General features: G+C 32.8%; 2 protein-coding genes across 2 annotated transcripts in view; one reads left to right on the forward strand and one right to left on the reverse strand.

Moving 5' to 3' along the window:
* Positions 1 to 21,049, forward strand: part of LOC125072250 (neurobeachin) — a 420,639-nt gene that overhangs the window by 327,998 nt on the left and 71,592 nt on the right. The gene's annotated exons all lie outside the window — the stretch shown is intronic.
* Positions 15,335 to 16,870, reverse strand: LOC125072249 (protein mab-21). Its single transcript, XM_047682785.1, has one exon. It carries the CDS (start codon positions 16,784 to 16,786, stop codon positions 15,689 to 15,691), a length of 1,098 nt encoding a protein of 365 aa, XP_047538741.1. The 5' UTR covers positions 16,787 to 16,870; the 3' UTR covers positions 15,335 to 15,688.

Consider the following 21,049-nt stretch of genomic DNA (forward strand, 5'->3'; position numbering starts at 1 on the left):
TAATGAAAATATAATGTCTCCAATTAACACGTATGAATACTTAAAAACGCATAATTTCTTTGTAGAAATAATGAGTCGTATTTAGTCAATAGATCGTCCATTGACCTCTCTTTTATCAGTTTGATGACGACGCATTATTAAAATGACGCAATTATTATTTATAAATACATTCTTTAATTAAGTTAAAGTTAACAAAAACATAATATCATGTTTGAAAGCTATAAAGGTGTAATCACACGAGGCGCCATTTTAGACATCGCTTTATCTCTAACAAGTCTTGCGCTGGTAACCTCGGCCGGATCGATTAGTGGCGTGGATCTCGTCCGACGGATTTTCAAATATTTCTAACTTATAAATTGATGTGGGATTATAACTATTTATTAAATATTTGCGTTTATTAAATGGAAATTCTCAAACGGAAATTATTTAATAGCCATATTTAGTAATATACAGTTGAATATACTACCAACTTATACAGTTTTTAACTATTCGATATTGAACATGTTTTAATTTACCGTAGAACACGATCGTGAAATGTCAGGAAATAGTATAGGATATTGACTCTAATAATTATGTCATTTAAAGGATACACGTATCAGAATAGCGTATCACCGTAAGTCGGTTTTCAACGTTTGACGAGTGAAATACGAAGTGAGTTATAACGGAATAAAATTTACTGTATTCAACATATGTAAGTCGTTAAATATGTGTTAACATATTCCTAATAGTTTTGGAATATTCACATGAATATATAATCGTTAGGAACTTAAATCTTCATATAAAAACGGTGACCAAAGGTGACGAAGTTGAAGATGGCGCAGAAGCTTTCTTTATGGTGTTCTTATTTACATAAGACAGTTAAAACATAGAGCTCTATCCGGCGCGTATTATTTTTATATTGTATATATTATGTTCATGTGTTTTAGTTTAACACGTATTTGTTACCTTAAAACGTAACCAAATAAAGTAGTTATTTGTGTTGGTTCTTACGTAATCTAAACTTTAATCCTTTTTCTTAAACCATTTACAGTTACTTTGTGTTTTAAGGTTTAGTCTGTGCGTTGAGAGTCAGACCGTAAGAATTTTATTGATGATATTTTCTTCATCGATGTAATTATTTATAAATTGTGAATCAACCTAAGATTTAACAACATGAAACAAGTTTATTTATCTTACACTTGATTGAATTAAGTAAGGCTTTGTGTATTTTCACAAGAGACAATAGGGTACTGTTTTATTATATTACGTGAGAGTTTTCGAAAAACATCTCCCGAGAGCTGTGCAGTCGCCGACAAAGTTGAATTCAATTTAAAAACCATGAATTATTCCGAAAAGGTACCGTCACAGAAGCCGAAGAAGTCGGAGCCGTTTCAGTTAATAATTACTCCGGAAGCCAGTAATGCGGCGCACTTAATATAAATCATCCACTTAACACTTTTTTTCGTCTTCGAAAAACTACGACAATGTCATCTAAATATACCAGCGGAGCATAAAAACTCAATGGTAGTTTATTTTAGTATGGGGATGAGAAAGTATGTGGCGCGCCATGAGCTACGGTCGACGTCGCGGCCCTGGACGCGCGCCGTCCATCATACATATACGCGTCCCTCTTAGACTTACTAAACCGAATCGTACGTTGTCTCTCTCTATCAGCACATGCGTGAACCGCTTAAAACAATAACGATGAAATTTCAAAAAGACGTATTTTTGAAATCCAAACCTTACGCTTTTAGCGAGGAGACGAGCTTTTGTTCTTTTTAAGGTACCCGGTGAAAAATCGCCCTTCCGATAAAAGGCACGTCAAGAGAGACACGATAGTGGGCTTATTTTTAAACTTATATTTCGCCTAAAATGTATTTTTTTTGTGTCGATATTAAAAAACGTCTTCGGTTGCGTCACGGCCGTCCGTATTATGTTTTTTAATTTTATTTTATTTTTCGGAACAAAAATACACAGAAATGCTTTTTAGCCGTCGCCCTTTATCGGCGGGAAACAGTAAAAAAGTTTGCGAACGGTCCTCCTTGCGCTATCTACGTTTTGTATTCAAATTCCTGACGGAAATTATAAATAAGTTTTGTGTATAAAAACAAACCATATCGCTGAAAGGCGTAGGCGTCGACATTTTTATTGGAAGCGGAATAAAATATACGAAGGATATTTTAATGAAATCGCTACTTATTCGTAATGTTAACCGAATTGGACGTTTTAAACCAAAAATATATATTTTAATTCTACCAAAACCCGATAATTTATTAAATTATTTTTTTATTCGGCCTTCATTTTTTCCTAACTGTTTTTGAGACATAAATATGTATAGAAAATGTACATAACTGAATAAACTGCAACAGACATACCTTTGTAAATATTCATACATGCGTGAAAGTCTATTCAAGAGATTTTTTGCGAGTACATTATATCTCAGTAACTCGCTGTAATGCATACATCCACTACCCCTAATATTACTAACAAAATATCATAAATCCCTTATTATTTGTTATTATATCAATAACAGTAACACAATACTTCTTTGTATCAAAGATAATTCTTTATTGTTATAATACGATCCGTTTTTAGTAAAAATTCAACGCTTTACGATCTGAACGAATACTTGGAGTCGTACTGCAAGCGGGCTTCAATTTACTATTTATATTTAATATTTAACTATTAATATCGATATAAAATTAGATAATATTTGAATATAGAATAACGAAAAATTAAAAATTTGCTATAACATTTAACTTTGTAAAATTATCTTTATAAATAAAAAAAGTATTTTTAATTATTAGTATGTATAAATGCGATTTTGTAAATATCTCATAGATTCGAAGTGGTTTTTAAATGTTTATGAAAATACTTAAATATTACACTGCGATAAAACGTCGTTATGTATGTATGTTTATTAATAATTTTAATTATTACATTGAATACTGAGGAAACGTACCTATTTGTAAAAAAAATTAATTAAATAATTAACATTCATGACTCGTGAATATTTTTTCATGAGGAATTTTCTACTGCTTATCCTTATATTATTAATATACTCCTGTTAAAGTTATTTTAGAAACACTTAAGTAAGACCGCCTCCGCTGGCACCGCTGCCACGCCACCCCGGATCGTTACACGTCGGCTCGCATTACTCGCTCGGACACACACAATGTTCGCTTGACTTATTGTATATTAAATATTAACCGGCGATGTTCCGGTGTTGTCTTACCGCCAGCGCTCGCTCGACTACGCACTGCTCTACCGAATCAACTTTATCATTACCCGGGTGTGCCGATAAATAAGTTAATGCGTTTACCCTGTTAAGACGTTTCCAAAAGCGTTACCGCTTCAAGCGATTTTGGTGACCTAATAGTAAAGCGTGTCGTTTCGTGCGTATTTCTCACATTAGAATAGTATTAAAGAAGAAATTCCCGTTCGATTTACAATGCGAATTGTGGTACTGCAAAAGTATTCCATTTTAAATTAGTATAAAAAATTGTGCGAGAAGTGAGTGTGTGCCTACATACGTTAATTGCCGAGTGAGTAACGAACCAGCGACAGACATAACACGCAATTCGAGGTTAGCTTGTCGCTTGCTTAGTAAATTAATAACTTTAACTGCAGTGCCACGATTTTCTTAGAAGCACGGCTAATTTTATGATGTAAATAATCATACTAGTAGTAGAATTTTTGTCTTCTGATCGAAGTTGAGCACACATATTGTCACTCAAAAGCACTTATGAACCTTCATTTAGTACTTTTTGAAAGTTAAGTCCCCGCGAGCAGTAACATAAGAAAGTGTAAAACATATTTTGTTACTTATAAAACCATAGCAACAAAACGGATATGACGCTAGTTCTAGAATAATTTGAATGTCTAGACAGCTAAATGTATTCTAGTATTTGTAATACAATAACTGAGCACTAAAGCAGATATCGGCTATCTAGACACCTAGGTCTTAGAGACACTTGTGACTACAAACATTAATAATTTAACTCACCTTTATATATTTATCATTTAGCACGTTATGTATGTGCGTACATAATTAAGAGAAAAGGGTAGATATTAAAATCAAAACATAAAATAATCTAATTTTCAATATTTTTATTAGAAATTTGACATAATTCATTCTAAATGGTATTTAATATAAATAGAGAACACTTATAATAATAATTATAATAACAAATTTTGATAAAGAATAAAATAATATATAAACAAGAGTAGGTACCTAATTACTGAAATTCTTGCCAGTTCGTCTTTGCTCAGTCTTCATTCCGTCTTTATTCACTGAATATCTTAAAAAAAAATTAAGATTCAAAAATGTTTTTCTGATGTATAAAATTAACCTTTAGACGAAAGTAAGTGCAACGCTAAACTAATTACGTACAAATCTTCTTCTCCCAAGTATTTCTTTTTTATTAATTTATATTATAAATATTTTTCAATATTAGAAATATTCGAATCAGGATATTTCCAGTGTGTAAAGGTACTCTTTCAAAAAAGTGAAGATTTATTTTACTTAAATCATTAAGAAAATAAATGTCAATATCAAAACCTTCGCGAATATGTAATACCTAATGACAGATCTAAAACTATGGCGTCGACATGTTTTATTGAACTTCATATAAAAATATATTTCATTCGAAGCAGGCACATTTATCTAAAACTATAAGCTACCCACGATTTCAATAAAACCGTCAAAACTTTAACGATCTTATAAATATTTATTTAACGAGTCTGTACAAACTTACGTACTATTTCTCCATACCACGAGTCCAATGACCATAAATCCTTAATTTCCTAATATTAGACGCCATTGATTGGAGAATTCCATTTTTTAAATTAAAATGTTTATATAATTATCACAAATTATTTTATTTAAAGATTATATTCGTCGTACAAGTGGTTCGATTGATACTTTAAACTTGAAACACAAATTAAATGAAACATCCCAAAGAACTACGACTATGAAGTAAACCAACCAGTAAAGTAATAGTAAGTACGGCTAGAATTAATCAGTCTTACATATAAAAATGTCGGTTCGTGTAGGTACATGTTAAAGATTTATAGACTTCGACTCAGTTAGATCGATCACTTTTAAAATTGCTACATTAACATTTATTTCAATTGGTATACACTATGGAATAGATAAAAAATACTTAACCGCAAGTCGGATCGAATAATCGATAATTAATTTACAAGCTAATTTCTCGCATAACGTCGCATACCAGGTATTAACCAGTGTATATGTTAAAATAGTATATAATAAGAAATTCATATTAAAACAAAATACTCCATTTACATAATCTAGCTTCGGACGTTCTTAATTCTAGACTAAACGCTACCGACGTACTCATTAGGCTCGAGCGGGCAGGTTACTTGCCCAACGTATGTAAATCCGTTGGAATCGAATAAAGATGGACCCGCGGCTGCCATATTGAATAATTCATATAACAAATCGTAATATTATACAAATTACATCGGTTTTCGCTCCGTTCGCATCCTTATGCAATGCATGATGTGTGAAAATTGTTTTACTATGAATTTAAAGCGTAGAACCTATGATTATTAATATGCTTGAACTACAATCAGATGTTACATCAGGGAACTGGAGTTAACGTTTAAACCACCGTATTTTTAATAATAATATGTTCGTAGAATGTATACGATATCTTTAAAAAGTAATAACTTTTATAAAACTATAATTTACAATTTAATTTTCACTGTGGCACAAATCTTACAAGTATTCTTTAAGGATTTCATATTTTTACAACTTCGACGTCCATTTGATGAAATCTTTTTTTATTTTTAATTTTCGGCATAACTATGAGTTTACTGTCATGGGAATTTTATATGGCGTTTTTGAAGTGGCTCATCTGTTATTACATTTAACGCATCCGGTGTACACCTTAGTTACCGTTTGCTATGTGAAAGACATAGCGATAGGTAAAGCTTTAGAGGTGGTATGATCTATTATTAGGCATATACATTTTATATGATAGATATTTTTTGCGGAAATATAGTTTATTCGGTCAAATTCGATACTGCAGATTTTTTTTCGATTCGAGCGCGGATAATATTAGGGATATTAAAGGTTTTTTCTGTACTTATACCTATATTTGTCTCAAGCCACAATAGTATTCTAATCCTACGTAATGACAACACGAATAGTTATAAAACAAGTAGTTACAAATTACATTTATGAATAATGACTATAATAGCTTATTGGAAACAAATCATTTGAAAATTTTGAAGAGCTTGACGCCAGTTGAATAACAAATTCTATTGAATTATTTTTTCATTTTTAGGGCAATTACAGTAATTTCAAGACGATCCTACAATATTGTTTTCATAAAATGTGCTTTAAGTTAAGTTATGATTTAAATACTAAAATACTTTTTTTTTTACAAAAATCGCTTAACTTATAATGAACGTTCTGTAACATAATGTATACCTACTGTACACATAAAACATATATTTTATGAAATCCAAGATTAGCTTGAATATATTGAACAGATGAAATATAAAATTATTGCTATCTATGTATACACATTATTTCCCGGTCAAAATTTCTTAATTTAATTTAAATTTGACCGGTGAATAGCTCGACTGTGACATACAATATGTAAATAAATATATATTATTTGATGTAGGATCTAGTCACGTGCTTGTCCACCGCGTACAATAACGGCATCCTTTGAAGTATAAGCAGCGTAATATGGCTGCGGCGCCACCGGTGCAGCCGCTGCGACGCATATTAATGAATTTCATAATATGATAATAACAGTTAATAATAGGCTATTCTTTGAATATTTAATGAGTTCGACGGTTGCTGTAATTTTGGTGGCCGGAAAGGTTTTTTTTAGTCTAACTAATGTCGGTTTAACTAGGGACGACTGGTCGGGGGAGGTATTTTCTCAACGCATTTAATTAAGCTTTGTTTTCATTTCAGTTGCGACAAAAATTGTTATATTTTGCAATTTTCATGCTGGGCCTGTATTTATATAGTGTATAGAAATAAACTCTCTTTATTCCAAGCCGGCTTACATTAAATATTGTATGGCGAATATCGTTTTAATGTATTCATATTTACGGAAACTAAAAAGTAAAGTCGATAGCAATAACAATCTGAGACACAACCAAATACTTTTACGTTGACAAATGAAACTTACTAATTAATAAATGACTATGGCATTATACTTACAAGCTCGCCTGAGTAGGTACCACCTACTCACCATATGTGCTTCGGCCAAGCGGCAATACCGTCAATATTGTCGTTTTCCGGTTGGAGAGGGGATTTAGCAAGTGTACCCAAAGGGACATAACATCTGAGTTCACATGGTTGGTGTTACATTGGCGATGTAAGGAAGATTAAAATTTGTTTCCTTCTCAATGTCTATGGGCAACGATGACCACTTACCATAAAGTGGTACGTTTATCCCTCCGTCTACAAATCATACAAATAAAATATTCATTAGTAACGTAGTCTGTTTCGAATCCAAACAGGTTCACCATTATATATTTTTTCATTGCATACAATACCAATATTATATTATAAATACGAAAGTAACTCTGTTTGTCTGCCTGTTTCCCTTTCATGGCCAAACCACTGAACTGAACTGAATTTGGTGAAATTTCCTTAAGGCTCTTTTTTATGCCTAAAACGCGAACGCAGCCGCGGGCAACAACTCGTACGATATATGACCACTTCTCGTCTCGTGGCTTAGTAGTTACCTTCTTTATTTAAAAAAACATTCTTCAATCTATTTTATATTTATAGTCTACTACAAACATACATTAAACGTATGTATATGATGTCCTAAATGGAAATCAATGGAAATTAAACTAAATTAAATCTAAAATTCCTAACGTACCAGTTTGAAATGTTTATCACAATCTTTTTTATTTAATCCAAATATATACATCCCGCATAATAACCAAGGAATACTTATTATCCTTATAATTGATATAATCTTATACATAATAAAAATATTTGTCTTTCTTTGATTCTTTAACATAAGCTTTAAATGTAAATGTATTACTTTTTCCACGATTTGTTTACATAATCTAATAGGATGTGTTGACTTAGTGAAGTGTGTCAGTTTGAATTTAACATGATAGCTGCTATGCAGCATTTTACACCCTCTGTGACATACAGACGGACAACGAAGTCTTAGTGTTCCATCCTACGGATATATACCATATAGTGCGTATGATAATATCAAGCGTGTTTAAAACATGATGTAAATAACACATACATAAAAATGAAAATAGGTAAATCATCACGACCTTCTTACTTCTACTTGTAATAAATAGAATTAAATAAACAATTAGCTATGACTCAAACAAAATCATATTTTCAATTTAAAAATAAAGTTATAATTGTACGCCCACAATCTCAATCTTGTATAACAACTGTGATATAAATTATATCAAATAGAACATTAATTTCGTAGTTTTGCACCCAATTAACAATTAAAATTAACTTTCCGCTTACTAACGTTGTAGTTAAAATACACATAAACTAAAATCAAGCAGGTAACGATAACTACAAAAAACACGAATGTCTGTCTGTATTTATAATTGAAAAAATCCGTTTCCAAATATATTTAATATATCAATGTCGTATCTGTTGTTAGAAAGTCGTTTGTTAAAAATATTTTTTGATATATTCGTCATTAAAAGAATTCAACATAATTTGATCGATTACTTGAAAGAAGGTATACATATATATATATTTATGTGTGTGCTAACTATTCGAGACCACTCTCGATTCTTATCGAGATGATTTAACGCAGTCCATTTAATTGTATGTCGCCGCTAAATAGTGCTGCAGCATTTCAAGTTCGATGCCGTTCAGTCATACAGTATACACATCGTCTGAGTTTTGTTAGTAATATATAAAAGTAAAAATTTTCCTGCAAAAAGGTTGCACAAAATATTAGTAGGTTGACTTCCAAATAGCGACTGTTTTTTTTTCTGATTTTACGACATAAATGACTGAATTGAGAAATAAAACGAATTAATTAATAATACTTTAAGATTCATGGTAATATGTTTATATGTATAAACAATATTTAAAAAAGTATCGTTTAAAAAGGACAGTGTCAATACTATCCTGACTTTTTTGTGCTCTATATTTTTTGTCGGTGTTGTGACGGGCCCCACGCCCCGTCTCGCCTCCTCATTATTACAATAATTTGTGTACTATTCAATATCTCAGCCGCACGTCCGCCCATCATATTATTTATATAGTTAATATTGTGAACAAAAAATACTATAAATTTGACGATGAAAGGAATTGGGTCAAATGGATGGCGTGGAATATATTTTTTCACTTAAAAACTAGAACTCGAATACAAATTCGAACATTTTAAAATACAGTATCAAATTTATTGCTATTGGATTTAATAAACTTATTATAAAGTAAAATAAACAATCATGATATCAAATTTAATAATTAAAAACAATTTTTATTCGGTAGGTTGTTACAAGCAATTTTTATTTTTAACAATATTAAAATAAATTTAAACTTGCTACCGATTTGAAATGTTCTACGGCATTGAAGTAACTTAGTAGTGATTTATATCCACCTATTAAATTCATAGGTTGATTCATTACAATTAAATAGTTGTACATATAAAATATTATTAAAAAATTAATAAAATCCTGCATCAAACACAAAACATACTAACTCTACGTATGTATATCATATATATAAAACATCGATTGTAAATATACACACTAATACTCTATACAAAAAATATATTTTCAATTTTGATAATGTTATGATTTTAACTTCTTTAGGCAACTTGCTAAAGATATATAATAACTTCAATTGAATTAGCGAACAATATAAACATTAAAAAACAATGTATGATCGTCTCTTAAACAGAGGATGTGTTGTTTGTCCAGCAATGGGCTTTGCAAGAATAACGTTAAACATCAAGATTAAGTGATTAATCTAGATACGTATAATAATAGAGAAGCTTTTCGTGTCGGGGCATATATTGTATGTTTATTAATGAGAATGTCTTTTACTATTTTTGAAATTATTGTCTGCGTGTTCTTGTTTACAAATCTCGGTAACTTGTCTGGCAGCTCATAGCAATACTGTCCCGAGCATCAATATACTTTCAGAATTTAGGTATTCTCTTATATTATTTCCTGGAGCTCTACGTTATAAAGTCGCGGGTGCAGAAAGCAGCTACTTCTGATATAGTTGTCTCGATATGATGTTTATTGATCAATCCTGATCTTCGAAACAGAGTAATCGATTATCTTAATATTCTGGATAATCATCTTTCTTATCCGTAAAGTTCTTTAAATATCAGCAAGCGGTTCTATAAACATAAAATTAAATTCTAGTTTCGCCGACTCTCGTTATGGTATGTGGGACACTTCGCTATCTACATCGGGTCGTTTTATTTATATGTAATTTCTTATATCTCGGTTATCAGTATTATTGGGTGTATTTTAAAGGTTCCCCGGTTATTATCTGATTGTTTGTGGCCCGTGTTATCTTTATTTTAGTAGTGTAACGTCGGCCGTCTCGTTTGTTGTAGTTTACTGTATTTGGTACGAGATTTGCGGTCGTTAAAACGCTTTAACAAGATATTTGATATTTAATTTTATCGCATATAATATAAAGTAAAAAATCTTATTATTTTTAAAGATAATTAAGCTCGTTATATCTCTTACATAAATTAACAATATTATCGGCGAGTCTCGGAGGCAGGATTTAGTGTAGTATAGTATTGGTTGTTATCTACGTCACACGTTCCACATAAAATTATAGCGATAACTTAATATTGTATAATTTCTTTGAGATATATTTCGTGCCGCCTTTATTTTTTCTGACCTTATCTTAGCTAGCTATCATAAAATATCGAAATTTACATCAATATTCATTTACGCGCTAAACATGTATCGGGTATTTCGTTTTTGATAAAATAATTTAAAATTAACATTAATTAAGTTTCGTCACCGACGCGAGAGATATTAAAGAGTGTGTCTTTCTGTCTGTTATCAGTTGGAGTCATTAAAAAGTGAAACTTTACCGTCACACACTTGCTTTACCTGTCTTAAATATTTCAAATCGTTGATAAATTATATGTATATATTTATAGTAGTAGTTTAATAATATCATCTGTCTGTCTCGTAGGTCGAGTCGCCTAGAGTGTATCCTATAAAGGTGCAAACAAAATCCCAGGTATCAATATAAAATTAGTATGTTTTTCTGTTAGAACTTGCTCATCAGCAGCCCGATAGTAGAAAGAAGTTACAATTATCCCCTTGTCTCGGAAAGCAAATAAAGCCCTTCGTCTCACTTTCTTATGGTCGAGTTGAATTTCTGTCTCATCGGATTATAGGCGTATTAGTGCACATATTTGTTCGAAATATCTCCTGTGCAGCGAAAATAGAACCCAAATCAAAAGGTTACTTCAATAATAATATCTCTCTGTTGTAAATTGGAATATACAAGTTTAAGCCAATGCTTTTCCAAATTTTCGGCGAACAAATTGTCATAAGGTAACCTAAACCTAACCTGCAAATAATAAGTACCTACTTACTGCGACAGTAATAAACTTCGGAATCATCTGCGACTAACGGTTGATTTTAATTTAAATGAATTTCTATATATAATATGTACATAATATACCTTAGAAATGATCCTGATGTCTGCATGACTCTACCGTATCACATAGTCTAAATGAATACACCCCTTCATACTAATAAGATTTAAATCATTTCTAACCTTGGATACGAACGTATTCAAGGACTCTGACAGAGTCTAAACGCAATGATTGTTCACAATAATCATTAATAGCTGTCTTTTTATATTAAAAATAATATCGCGTAATGATTTCGTGGTCGTATATATCTGATGAAAGTATAAACAAAATATTTTCGTAGAAATAAAAATTGTGGTATTTTGTTTATTTTATACGACACGCCACGAGACGCCATTCAGTGACATTGTCCACGTATTCGTATAAATATATTGAATAATATCGGAACCTATAACGTTTTCGCTTCAAGTGTTCATAAATTTTAGGACAAAAGTTTAAAACAAGGCGTGTAGGCGGCTATGTAGCGACGGCTCGACCGCGCCGGACATACCGTCACACAGCCGCTGATGTTCGCCTCGAACTTTCGACCTTACTGCTTTAGAAATAGAGGCCACCTGTAGCCCAAGTCCAGGTGCACTGTACGCTTTATGCGGACGTCTTTAATTGTATCGCGTATTTGGAACGCGCTTGTTTCATTTAAATGTCCTTTATTTATTTTTTGAATCACTGAATCCTTGAGACGGGTCGCTGTACCTATGTGTGGGTTTACTCAGATTTACATGTTAGGTTCTCAATTAAAGTATACATTTTTTTATAAATTTCGTGATGTCTGTTGGCGTAGGACACATATTTATTAATGATTATATTCAGTTTCATTATTTCGTCTACCAATATATGAGTACTACACTATAGTAACTACAGCTACAGGGGACATAACGTCTTAGTTCCCAAGGTTGGAGGCGCATTGGCGATATGAGGAATGCTTAACACTTACAGCGCCAATGTCTATGGGCAGTGGTGACCACATACCATAATGTAGCCCAGTGGCCTGTTAAAAATTGTGATGATAAATTTAACACCATGGAGATAATAACAATAATGTCCCAATAGCAATGACCACTTTTATGATTAAAGGTTCCATCTGGAAAACAAATATAAATAACAATATATATCAAATAATTTAAGCTATTTTTAATATGACAAATTTAAATATGTGTTAACAATATAACTTTCCAATAAATATGTATGATTTACTCAGTAGGTATGTTATGGTGTTTCGTGCGAATTCAATCAATTATTCGAATTAAATTGTATTAAAAATGACAAATATAGATTCATTCGTTTTAAATATTTTAATTTTACATATCCACAAACCGTATTTATGTAATAAGTTTGAATAACGTGCGTAATATTTTAGCAATACTAACTGCGTGTTTGTACATGCTCGAAGAAACGTGTACCTGTAATATACAGTTTGCGGCTACCGGACTTTAAAATAAAGTTATATTTATTATAAGTGATAACTCGTGTCTTGCATACATAATGTTATATATTATGTCAAACTTGACACAACTTTATGCGCGTCGAAGTTAGTGAATATATGTATATCTACATTTTAATATAATGAATGTGTCTAGATGTTTTTACATTAAATATTTTGTGATTTTATACTAAACTTACGAACAGAGTCGCTTCGTCGAAGAGAATTGAGCTATAAATGTTAGTATACACATATACTATGTAAGTACGCAAGTTTTTTTTGCACGTTTCGTTTATTTTATCTTAAAAATGTATATGACAATATTTATGTGTGTGTAATAAAAAATCACACATTACAGAGAATGGTGGGGCTATGAAAAAGACGTCGGGGTGTAAAGCTCTCTTATAATTAAAGCGTTCTCCTTAAATATCATGCGCATTTGAATGCAACATACATAAATAAATAAGTCTGTATATTAAACAAAGGCTGTGATGTATAGAAATAATTGTGGTAATGAAATAATGAAGGGTACATTTTAACTAGTGTATAAATTAATCATCGTAATATTTACGATGGAATTCAATACCTACTCGTACATAAACGTTTTACTGCCTGTTTTATATATGTGTAAAATAGAACGATAAATGTGGTTTTTATAGCTACATTTCACCTTTGACTTAATGATTACAAAATATATGTTTAAGTTTTAAATTAGGAATTTTTATTTAAGTTAAATAACATGAACGTGTGTTACTGTTTACACAAAAACTTTACACATAAAATGTTTTCAAGTTTATTTACATTGTGCTCGGGACTATACGAAAGAACTTTGAGAGTAAAGTCACTTGCCACTTTTCTTAATAAGTTAAGTTCAGTTACCTAATAAGCTTGAGTTCTTTGGTTAATTTGTCTGCTTATATATAACTATGTAGATCAAAATTACAGAAAACAAGACACTAATTTGATTTTGCTGAATAATAAATTAATGTATAGATCTATCTATATACACTAATATCATACATATATATATTCTTATATATTTACTATACAAAACAATAACAATTATATTTAATAAAATTGTGATCCTTCAAAAGAATTAAACGCACTCGATTGTTGAAGAAAGCATTCAGACTTTCTTCTCATTCGATTATAAGATCGCAATCCCAACCTTTAGGATGCAGCCCTATTACGCAATCTGTATTACATACATATACAATTATACATATATGTATATTTATATTTTTTTGGCAGCGAACAGAACTGACTGTAAAAGTGCAGTATCGCTTATCATTAAATTAAAGGTATTTTTTTTAATTTATAGCAATATAATAACGCGTCTCCAACGCGTCGACTGTAATGAAATAATAATATATTATGAAGATACACGAGGCCTCTTTTTCTATTCCGTGTCGCCGGCTCTGTTTTATTACGCAGCCGTAGTAACTTTGTTTCTAGTTCTATTTTAAGATTAATTTAGTTTATATATATGATATATGTATATATATCCGATGTGTTTTCTAGGAGAATAGAGTCACTTCACTGCAACCTGTAGCTTTCGTATAAACAACTGAATATTCTTAATACGCTCGACAGCTCATCAACTATCCATATCCATAAGTCACGAACGAAATTATTCTCAAGACAGGCTTCCGTTAGTCGAGCAGCCAACAAACCTCTGCATTTTTTTAATGCAGCATCAACACTGTAACATTACCAACTTAATAAGTTCATGACGCGAATGACGAGTAGACATACACACATATACCTATCTACTAATGATCTGTGATATCCAATGTGCCTGCGACGCCGACGGTCTCTTTTTCATATCCCACGTGCAATTGCTTTAGATATTAGGAATTATTGCTTCCTATTGTAAAATCTCTTAAAATTTAATTATAGATAGTCAGAGTTGTGGTTGTGTTGATGGTTGTTTTGATGTTGGTACCCATACTTTAGTACCTAAAGTGTGTACACATAAATTTGTAATAAGTCAAATGGCAGTCGATCTGTTTTAAAAGCAGTTACCATTGAGATTGGATTTGAGTAGTATAGATCTTAGAAACAGTGTGACTATAATGATCTAACAGCGAATAATTAGTTTACGATCGTTATTTTGTAAGAACCAAAACTAAATTGATTATTTACTTTGTACTAATAAGCCAATCTCTCTTGAACTCAAACTGCATAGATTAGAACTACGGGTTACACTGCTACGACTACAATACGTTTATAGAAGTGGAATGAAAAGATTTTGTATAATTTTCCAAATATTTATTATAATATAGATTATACACCTACTTTAAAAGTTCTCAGTCAAATAAATACACGAAATTTCGTTTTTTTTTTTCATCTAAATAAATATTACTAAAATTGTACAACAATTAAGCTATTTACATTATATCACAAATAATATTTGAAACGACCTAATAATTATTAGTATCACGTCTACTTACAGTTTGTTCGATCCACATGGAACATTCGATAACTCGAACTAACCTCGCGTACATAGTCACTGTATCGACCTATCACCTTCTTATTAGAAACTAACGCACATCTAATCCGATTAAATAACTAAAATGACTCGAGACTAATAGCGGTACATCACTAGTTCACTCACTCACTATCAGCATAGGGAATACTATACAACAGTTCACAGCTTTTCGAAGGCCCTTGAATTCGTGAGCATCTCTCTCGTCAACCGCCACACTTGCTTCGCGGCGTTCTCCATAGCGGTAGGAGACTTCCCTTTGAACAAGTCGACGTGAGGAAGGAAGTAGTGCGGACACCTCCGGCACTGAAGCGAAGATATCAGCTGAAGGAAGATCCCGTTTATCCTGTCCCCGATGGCAGCCTCGTCCCACTCGTGCTCTCGCGGATGTTTCTCACACTCGTACAGCAGGAGCGTCTTCATGTGGTAGCACGTGACTGGGTTCCCGGGCAGATCCAGATGTCTATCCCTGATAGTTTTCAATATACTTAAGCATTTTCGACGACAGCCGCCCTGAAGAAGACGGTTCTCGGCTTCAAAGAAACTCAATACCCACGCATCGCCTTCCATCGCTGAGTTCTTGCCTTGTAAAGTGAGACACTCTTTTGATAGTAGGTCGAAGCCTTCTGTTTTAACTTCGGCCACTATATTCGGATGCGGCCACGGTATTGTCGGTAGAGGCCAGTGCGCTGCCGACCTAGGCCATAGACCTGCACATTTGAAAGCCGGTGTTATCTGCACTATGTATCTTTCTCGAATACGGAGTTTCACTTCCGTGGTCTCCGCGATCATCTTCACACAATCACGATAGGAGCACTTATCGCAAGCCTGAGCGACCAAAGTCTGGAACCTTGACCTAATCTTACGCGCCGACAAATATCCGGAAGCGGTGATAAACTCAACCCACAGGGACATGGAGCGCTTCCTACCATCGCTGAGCTTAAGCACAGCACAACCGGGCAGAGAGCCATCGTCGACGAAATTCAAAACTCCCATCTGATTCAGGTAGATAATGATCTCGAATTCGTGAGGCGAGACCACCTCGAGACCATCGAATCGGCCATTGTAGTCAGTCAGGGAGGATATAAATCTCGGCTCCTGCAGTTCGACTTCCTTTAAGACATCCTGCACTATCCTGCAGACTTCATGGATGGTCTTGGCGATTTGCGCCTTGCGGTTCGCAACGCGCTCGTTGTAGTACTTATTCATCTGGTAGACTAGTTTCGATTGAGCCGCCATCATCTCAGGTGGCACTAGCATGGTGGATGTGTGCCTTCACCCGGTTCGCATTGTCCGGCGGGCGGTGCACGCACGCGCACGGAACGCAGACGTTCTAAGACTGAGCCATGTCGAGTCATCGCACGATGAAAGACGGTGTACGCCCATGGGGATGTGTGCTAGCGAATGAGCGGAGGGCGTCGCTTCTCTTTCGCGCTTGCGACGGAACGCCTTCACGCGAACGAGACGGCAATATCTCTCCACCGAGGCGTTCGCGTAGCTCGCACCGGCTCAGTATTGATCTGCGACAGGCCCCGCCTCGCTCGGATAGGTATTCGGCGCGTTAAGGTCGAGGTGATCGTAATTACATGATCGGTTTAGAACGATCCTCGTTAATTCGGTAGCCCAACGAGCTTGATGCCATTAACGGCTACATCTCCTCGGAAGCTTTTTTTTATGTTTTTAACTATAACGGCTAATTTAATTGGAAGTTGGCACGCCATGTCATAACTTTTAATATCTGATGAGTCGCTATTTGTAATTTGTCGCATGTTTTATCCATATTTAGATTCGAGCGGATGCGCCGCCTCGTCTGTGCTGTATTAAAGCCTATTCAATGGAATTCTGAGAATTAAATTCGAAATATTTAAACACATACAATTATTTTAAGAATTTATTATTAATGCCTTAATTTAATTCGCAAGTTATGCTAAACACTTCGTTTTTATAAACTGTAATAGTTAACATTGTATTCCTTTTTAATTTTTTACATTGCTGCTTCACATTGATGCGCGCTATAAATAATGTTGACATGTTAGCTAGTCTGTTTTGTGTCGAGGAAGGTAAATGTCATCGAAAATGCTGTTAATCGTTAAAGAATCATTAAAACCTTTATTGGCAAAGTAAATGCTTAAACAACATGCGTATGACCACTTCTACGTATATTTAGTACTAAAATCTATACAACTATAATCAGGCAGGTTATCAGATATTATACAAAATTAGGCAAATACAAAACATTTTAGAACTTTTTTATACTTTGTTTATCAAGAGATAGGTACCTATCATATTTTTTTGTTTAGTCACTATTATCGAAATTAAATATTATTAATAAAAAGAATATATTGAAATATGCAAGTGAAGAAAAAAAAAAACCTTGTTTTAAAAATGTTGACTACTTTTCCATGATCAGCACACAAAAAAGTGGGCATGTTTCATACCCGTACAACAACATTTTTTACTAATTTTTGCTTTTATTTCATCTCGTGACCGAGGAGGAGAGTGTATAGCAAAATGTGACAGGTCGTATTTATGACATGAGATTTAACTGAACTGCACAGTGTGTAGTAGAATAAGGTTCAAACCTTCATCTGACTTTGCCCCAAAACAACTTTTGAGTAAGTACGATTTTACTCTATAGGAATTCGTTCACTCTGAAATGAAAAGTGGGGTATTTTTAGGTAGGTTAAATAGATAATATCTATATAAACCAATCACGGCTAACATAAAAAAGTGGACATATAAAATATACCAAAGTAATAAATTGTATGACATTAGTGATTCAAAATAAATATTATGGTTTAAAATTATCTCGAAACAATTTAGTATTCAAACCACGAGCGTAACATGTAATGTTCAAAGAATTATAATCAATTTACAGCGATTATGTTACTATAGAACAAAATAACATATAATATTTTTGGAACGCGGACGTGCAATAGAGCGATCTGTCTATAGGTGGTCCGCTTAAACAGTGTGAGAATTCCTCATTCTTATTGGAAATTTATGGAAACCAATGGTTCGTCATACCACTTGTGCTTGTAAGTATATTCAAAATGCTAACTCTTCAAAATGACACAGCGATATATAATTATGTGATGTACAGTTACCTACAAACACAAACTCAAATTCCTTTATTCAATATAGAAGCATTATACTTACTTATTGATAGTCAAATTAAACACTACAAGATGCTTGTATAATAATAGACAGCCTAACCATGATTAAATTGTAGCTGAAAGTATCAAATTAAAAATTGTTAAGAGAAATAAAGACTATTTTTGTTACATTTAACTCAGTAGGTGCTACCTATCTATAAGTGATCTGCACTTACACAAAGTCACTATCACCAGTAAAATTATATATTCTCCCGTTTAACTAGTCGTTCTTAGCTTTACTTGCATTACATTTCTTTGGCTATTGTACTCCTTCAGACGTGGACTTTTAGATATGTACCATTAGTAATTGCTTTAAATGCAAAATCTATAGATCCTTCTAGCAGTCAGTAAGTAAGTTTTTAACAAAAATATTCATCTCATTATATTCAAATGTTGTTTACACCTTTAAAGACGTATCACTTTGATTGTTAATTTTAAGTGTTTATCGATAAGTTGATGGTGTAACTATTTCAATAGATAAATAAATATTTGTTATATAGATATATTACATGACAAGCTTAAGAATCAGATTCTTAATATTAAAAATTTCGCCCTTCTCTCTCTGCATTACTATTGATAAATATTGAATGAACCGACACCTTCCGTCACAAAAACTGGGAGAAATTACATCACATTGATTTTATTACATTAGATTTCATATTACATAAAATAACCATGGAAAGTCGGACTAATAAATACTATTATAGCCATTTATATCGTTGATGTACTTTTTCTTAGCACAATGCTTAGAAAAACCAACATTCTATTGTGGATAAAATTTTTAAACCGTCTTAAAATTTATTTTCAAACGGGAACGTTCTCAAAGAGATACCAACATAGGTAGATGTACATATATTTATATATTTTCCACCCATTCCACAACAAACTTAAACGTTCGCCCGATGGTCGCTAAGGGAATGCCTATTTCGGTAAGGATTGATGGCGCGGCAGTACGTGATGGATGGCTCCAGCTCGCTTGATTTACGGGACGTCCTCGCGATTCATGATACCCTGGTACCTGGATGCTGGGGGAATGCCTCCCGAATTAGACTGTGTTGTTTATGAATCTAGTCGAATTAGAAAAGTTTCAACAAATATAAAATTATTTACTTTATTCTCTTATTAACCAGAGGGATCCGATGCCTATATTTAACGACTTCAAATAAAAAATAATATATACCTAAATAGGTATCAGTCGATCAGTATTTTCGTATAGTCCTTATTTAAATCGATCATTCAACAACACCAATCTATATCCGATTATTCAATTTCATACTCGTAACTCCTAGAAAATTCCTAGATAAATAAATTATTCATATCTGATTAAATTATTTGTTCGATGTTTTCTTTTATATTCTATCAACGAAACCTTAACCAGTTAATATCTCTATTTTTCATTAATCTCGCTATTTCTCACTTTAATAAATATGTATTTTCCTCTAGAAAACCTTCCATATTATATTTCCAATTCATTAAACTGATAGCCGTCGGCGCGCATGCGCGTCTTCAAAATGGCGGCGGCACAGTCCCGCCCATTTCCGCCGGATGTCCGCCACCGCCCCTGAAGCCTACCCTTTAAATTAATGTATTCTCTAGATAGGGTACGTTATCTTCACGGTGTTGGCTGAGACCTTTGTTATTATAATAATGTTACAAAAAAACTTGTTTTAGATAATACTAATACGATAAAAACGATAGTGAAATTGTTTGTTTGTTCCGCCCACGTCTCAACGTTTCCACTAATCATCGTAATCTCTGGGAAATAATCTACAAATAATTTAGACAATTGCGACAAACACTACTCACTACTATTAGACTAACGGGCTCTCTAAATTGTAACATTAAAGTTTTAAAATAAACTTTAAAGAAAAATCATAGCAAAATCGTATGAGGATTTCTCAAATCGAACGGCATTTAAATATCTTATTATTTTTAATAAGTTTCGATCATATGAAATAAGTTTTAATATTGTTTTCCTTTTAATAATTTTATGAGTACACTATTCATCTAAATAACGAATCTCTACGGAAAACAGTAAGGTTGTGATGTGTCTTATTTGTTTCCTGTCTTTAACTAACTATTCCCCGGCTCTAATACTCAACTATCCAGTTTAGTCATTAGTTTTGATTCCTAGATGTAGACGCAAAACATTTCAATAATAAAACGGATTAATAGGTACTCGTATTGCACAGCAACTATTTAATTGACAAATAAACAAATTATACAGTGTTTGTTTATATGAGACACGTTTTATAGACGAATGTAGAGCACGAAACACTGATAACATTGTGATAATAAAACAGATATCCGATTAGAAACGTCCGTTCAGATTAATTTAATCACCGTACAATCCATATAATTGTACAAA

Source organism: Vanessa atalanta, chromosome 21, assembly GCF_905147765.1.
Source record: "Vanessa atalanta chromosome 21, ilVanAtal1.2, whole genome shotgun sequence".
Lineage (NCBI taxonomy): Eukaryota > Metazoa > Arthropoda > Insecta > Lepidoptera > Nymphalidae > Vanessa > Vanessa atalanta.